We start from the raw sequence: 6,119 nt of genomic DNA on the forward strand, positions 1-6,119 counted from the left end.
TGATATGCCTCCTTCTCTTTGTATGCAGCACTCTAGGTAAGCTCTAAAATATATAAATGTGTAATTAAACCACACTGTCTGTTTGGGAGTGAATCGGTTCTTTTTACTGCTGTTTTCTGTTCTGTTCTTTTGCTAAGTTGCCAATTCAGGCCTTAAAATATTGTTTAAATCTCTGAAAAGTGGTATTTATTCTGAAGAAATCAGAACAGCAGGAGTATTTGTGTGATGGCATATCTGTGAGCAGCAGACTTAACAGCTCTTTGATTATCTCTAAATCCTTTATTTTGCAGATGTTTGACATCATACATGGTTTTCCATTTGAAATAAAATCCTTGCTGTGAAAACAGTTTGTTCAACAGCAAAATCATAGATCTTTGGAGACTCCCTGAATAAGAGTATCAAAGAGAACAGCTGTCTGATATGAAAAATAACATTGTCCTTAATCTCCTTCAGATGCTTCTAGCTTTGTKTTTTTGCTAGAAATACACCCAAAAATTGAGAGGCTGGATCGGTATCACTGCTTTTTTTTTAATATAATTTCAGATGGCTCAACAGAATTAACATGCTTGCTGCTGGCTATGCAGAAAGAGAGAGGATCAAACAAGAGCAAGGTAATGTGTTGTTATTTTGGTTTTTTTTCTGTCAGTTCTTATCACAAGTTCATCTGTTCTCTTTTCCCTGCTGTGTCTGAGGCCTCATTCTCTTAATCTGAAAGCAAATCACATATGGGTATCACTGTTATTGCTTTAGAGAATTCCTTCTGTCAGGAGTTTTGATTAACTCCTTCAGACTCTGATCTGCAGAGCCTGGATTATTTCTGAGGCTTGCAGAAGATAGCTAAAAGCAGCAGATATATTGCCAGTAARCTCCAGAATGTGGTACCAAGGAATGTGTGTCCCTTATCAGAAGAAACTTAAAAATCTGCCAGCTAAAAAAAAAAATGTTCAAACATTGCATTTGGTGTTTGAATTCACAGAGGGCAGGAGTGCATGAAATTGGTCTCAGGAACAAAACTGTTCTTCTAAAGCCTGTTGACATAATTGGATTTACCCTAAGGATTTTMATTTTAAGGCTACTTCAATTTTGTGGTTTCTGCTGGTTTTGCTGTATTGCAGTGTGTGCTGTTGGCATTTCATTTGGAGTTGCAGGGTTACAGCATTTTCCACGTTTATTTTTTTATGCCTGATATTTCATGGGTTAAAAAGACAGCATGTATAAAATAATGAGCTGCTTTGCTTTGAAGTGTTGCAGTAGAAATCCTGTTTGCAGGCAGAAAAAAAAAGAAAGGGTCAGTCCAATTGTGTTGTGGAGGTTGTTTCTTAGAATTGCCAGTGATATGGATGCACAGAGGTGCTTCTATCCAAATATCTGCTTTGGCAAGCAGAAAGCTTTTGAATTCATGCTCTTTTTGACATATGTACCTTGCAGTAGGCACCAGAAAATTGCAGTGCTCATGATGATCCAGAGTTTATCCAGATGCCTGTCTGCCTGCTGCCCACTCTGTCAAAACCTCCATTTTTAATTCTGTGGCTCTGAAGAATTCTTCAGAAAGCTTCTGGGTTTTGGCCCAAAAAACTCATAGAGCTGCAGCAGCAGTGCATTTAATATTTTCTTTCCTTTTCTAGCTCATTTTCAGGGAGAGTTGTGTTCAAAAGTCTATCACTAGGTTTCAAAATTGGCCACACACCATGAGTGGTTGTTTTTCTGCACCAGTTTATGTGACAGCAGCCTTAGCCCTGACCATCAGGCCAGGTACCATGTGCATCTTCCTGAGGAGAATGGTGTCCATGGTATTCCTGCAGTGCCATTTTCCTGGGAGACACTGTCCAAAAAACTCCTTTCCCTGGTGAGAAGCAAGGGTGACTTTGCAGTCAGGGGGATATTCTGTAGTGGTAGAAGGTTAAAAAGCAGCATCAGAAAACTTTGTCTGCCTTGATTCAAACCCTGATTGCTTCAGCACAGAGCATCCYAGAGGGATCATTCTGGTGTTGAAGAACCATGGTTTACAGCACACTGATGTCACACAGGGGTGAATACTGTGCCTGGGAAGGTTTTTGGGTGCTGTGTCCCTCTCACACATAGCTGGGTTATGTCTGCTCTTGCCTCATTTCTGATCATGTTGTCTGGTAAGTGCAGCTGCTTCTGGGAGTGCTGCCCATACCTTGTTTTGGTTTGGTATGGTCTTTGGCACATCATGTCATTTTTGACATTCACACAGCCAAGGAGGCAGCACTGTGTTTGCTGTTCTTCAGTCGTGTTCTCAGTGTCTCACCAGACCTGGAAATCACTTTGGGAATCCATCCTTCCTAGGCAGCACTGCAGTAACCTGTTTGAAAGAACCTGTGTACCATCTGTTGGCACTGCTTGAAGAGTCTGTGAACAAAAACTCTGAATCTCAGAGTCTTCAAATCCAAATTAAAATCTTTATTGACAGTAGGTTGGCACTAGAATTGCAATGCTATGTGGGACAGTAAGTGAAAAGGTTTATGTTATTCTAATGCTGTCCAAGTGCACTGTTACACACGATTCACCTTTCAAAATCCAGATGGACACGGAGAAATATTTTTGCTCAGAAATCACTTAGTAATAAAATAGCAGCTGATCCAGCTAGACRTGAGATGATGTGCATTCAGGCCTCATGCAGCTCATCATTAAAATGTCTCCCTATTGAAGATAATCAGTGAAGCCCCACTGACTCTGCARATTGTATCCCAGGCACTGAGAGTTCTTTACAGGCATTCCAACACCATTCTCTGATGTTGATTTGTTATATGCAGGCAGGTTGGACTGTACCCTCTCTGTGTTTAGTTCAGTATCACGTTCCCCCCTCTCTGCTGTACAGTTTTAATGCCTTTGGTGATTTTCCTTGGTTCCAACACAAGGGTTGTTACACAGCTCAGTAGTGTCCCTAATTAGCAGCAGCATCAAGTTAGCAAAGTAAAACCTCTCCATCACTTCAAGCATTTTTGCAATTGTAGAAACTGTGAAGCTRGAATATTCTATATTCAGTGACTGTACCAATTGTCATCTGCATATTTGATTTGACAAAAGGTCTTTTATTTCTGTTCGGTTCAGCCCTTTGCAGCAAAGCTTTATAATACCTCTGAAACAATTCCACAGGAGTTGTCAAATCTGTCTCAATTAAGAGTTGAATKGTTCTGAATCTAAAGTGCATAAATATATTTCAAGAGCTTCAGAGATGCACGAATCACTGAATTGTGGGTGTACTGCTGAATAAAATGTTACATTCTGTACAGAACAGTTTTATAAAAATACCATCAACTTTTCATATGAAACACAATGAATGTTAGCAATACAGCAAGGGACTTCCTCGGATGGAGAAGTTATATACCTTCCAGTCATATAAATCAGAAGGAAAAAAAAAAAAAAAACTAGTTTATATAAATAGAACATATATATTTGGGAAATGGCAGGTCAGTTTTAGTTTATACATAATACATTCAGTCTATTAGTCACTGAAAAAACTTTCAAGATATGCCTTATGCATAAAGCTTGTCCATCACTGAATTGGACAAAATCTACAGAGAGAAATACAGCAACTGTTTCATAGCATCATACATGGTTTAGATAGACTCTAATGAGTCAGCTGCATTTTTTAAAATTGGTGGGAGGCCATTTTCATATATTTCATCTGATAATTGACCCTTGTTACTGCAGAAATTTTCAAGACAAGCCGTAGGTTGCTGATAGAATTCCCTGTCTGAGACAAGGTGTGCAAAAACGTCAYTGTACTTTGTTTTCTTGTATGTGGATTTGACAGCAAGAACACCTTCRTATTTTTAGCCAAAATTGGAGCCTGCACTGAGACTGCTAAATTTTACTTTCAGAATAAACAGTTGAGCTCCACATCTCCAGAAATGTCACAGAATGATGCAATTCTGACAGGTCTCTCACTATACATTACACCATTAGGCTTTGCTGAAAACTTGCCTACATGCCAATATTTTCAAGTGTTTTTGGTTGCTGAAAAMAAGTTTTCTAAAACTAGGATTTATTTAGAAAAAGATTTTTCACTGATTTAGTCTTTCATTCGCTAAAAATTAGTTATTTGCAGATGTCTTAGAGACATAACTGTTAGGATTTTTTTTTTTATTTTGTAGTCATAAAAATTTTGTTTGTGCAACTTATTTATTATACTGTTCAAAGAGAATCTCTCAGCTCTAAGCTTGCAGGAAGTAAATCAAGARACTCAGAGTTACAACAGAATTGCTACTGCGTGGAAAAATTATATGGATAAATTAGTCTGTCTCCAACATTACCAAAATCTAAAAAAAAATACAAAAAAACTATAGGGACACCTGTTTCAAGATGGTGTAATTTAAAGGTAAGTTTATGTTTTAAGTCTTGAATAAGATTAGATGTGGTAGATCACTAATCATACAATACAATAATTGTAACAAAATACCACTGAATTCAAAATTATATGTTGTGTGAGCTTGGATTTTTAGTTTAGATCATTTATGAAGCAGCAATCCATCTTTTTCTCCTTATCTATCAAAGAGAGAGTAGTAAATCATKCACTTCGTTGAACACTTCCTAGGTGAAGTGAAAATTGTCTGTGATTAATCTGTGAGTAGTCTGAGCTAAAGTGTCCTGTCATACAATGATTTACCCAAATACTGAAGGTAATACAGTCAGAAACAAAGTGACAACAGAAATGTTTGCTTAAGTCTTACARTGTGCAAAAAGGTTAATGCTGTCCGTGGTGAACTGAGTCAGCAGTTAAAGTAGGGGCTTTTTTTGTGAAGAATATTGAGGTTCTGTGTCCCTTTAGTTATGCTGTTCCACTTCAAAAAATATTTGTAACAGAATAAATATAAATTCCCATGTGGTATATTCTTGCCTGTGTTTTCCCTTCTGAAATAAGCTTAGCCAAGACTTGATTTCCTGAAAGAATGAAGCCTTGTAGCCCATTAAACTTAGCCCACAAAATCTGYGTCCTTTGTACTTTCTCATCCTTCCTTTCCAACTCTGTTTCAAATGTCATTGTCATATTTTTTCTTACCATATCACCTTTATGTTCTTGCATGGATAACGGGGCAGCAGCTGTTTTATCAAGCCAATGTACCATATGAAGTTTTTCTGTCTTAGCTTAAATGCATCTGTTTGTATTAGAAATTGAATTGGAAAAGCTTGTGTAACTGGTAGAAATATAATGGAGAAAATGGGCAGAAAAATAGCATTGATTATTCATGTGTGCAATAACCCCTACCTTTTTGATTTGCCAGTTGGTTAAATACATTTGTTGATGTTATTTGCAGTCAACAAGACTTTAGCAAAGCTATATTTTTAATCTTTTCTGTTCAAAAAATACTGTCATTATTTTTCAGCCAATACATGTCCAATCGTAATTTTTTGCGGCTGTATAAATATTTTAAAATCCGATGCTTGCATTAAGAACATTCTATATGCCTGTTGTATTTATAAGTTGCATATAAGAGTTAAATTTTTGGCTCATTTTCAGGTTGTTATTCAATATCTGTGTAACGGGACGTTACATTTATTCTACCCCATAATGTTTAGATTTTTTTTTCTTTAGATTATGATAATTCCAAATTGCAGCAACTAACAGTGACAGCATCAGCATTCACTGGTATTTCACTCCAGATAACATCAAATTAGGAATTTCCAGTTGGTTTTGTGAAAGCAGGTGTGTGATACACAAATGCATGGAAATGTTTTTGACCCGATCCTTACGTTTTTTGTAGATTACTGGAGCGAGAGTGACAAGGAGGAAGCTGACACTCCATCAACACCGAAGCAGGACAGCCCCCCGCCCCCGTACGACACGTACCCACGGCCACCTTCAGTAAGTCACCCAGAGAGTCACTCCTGCCTGCTCTCCTGCCCACCACGGCACTCAAAAGTGTGTTTTTTGAGTCAGTGCTTGACTTAAGGCGTTTGAAATTTAACACACATTGTGGATTTCAACAGCCACCATTGCTGTTTTCACTGGTTTGTAGAGAACAGGGATTTATAATCCCGCTTGCTGTACAAAATAGATTAAGTTACAGAATTTTTCCTTTCTGTTSTTCGTTCCTGATGGACAGCTACTCATCCATGCAATCCCTCACCACCCCTTTATCAACTTTCTGACA

At 37.7% G+C, this 6,119-nt stretch overlaps 1 protein-coding gene across 1 annotated transcript in view; it reads left to right on the forward strand.

Moving 5' to 3' along the window:
* The window catches only part of LOC130584181 (connector enhancer of kinase suppressor of ras 2), a gene marked incomplete at its 3' end in the record, with an annotated part of 168,858 nt that extends 163,028 nt beyond the window's left edge, over nucleotides 1–5,830 (forward strand). Inside the window, exons 19-20 of the mRNA XM_057384002.1 lie at nucleotides 544–611; nucleotides 5,730–5,830. Of these exons, the coding sequence (XP_057239985.1) occupies nucleotides 544–611; nucleotides 5,730–5,830 (169 nt within the window). The remainder of the gene's footprint in view (nucleotides 1–543; nucleotides 612–5,729) is intronic.
* Nucleotides 5,831–6,119: the final 289 nt, after the last annotated feature.

The sequence above is a fragment of the Malurus melanocephalus genome, unplaced genomic scaffold, assembly GCF_030028575.1.
Source record: "Malurus melanocephalus ecotype Western Australia unplaced genomic scaffold, MMel_1.1 scaffold_673, whole genome shotgun sequence".
In the NCBI taxonomy this organism is placed as follows: Eukaryota; Metazoa; Chordata; class Aves; order Passeriformes; family Maluridae; genus Malurus; species Malurus melanocephalus.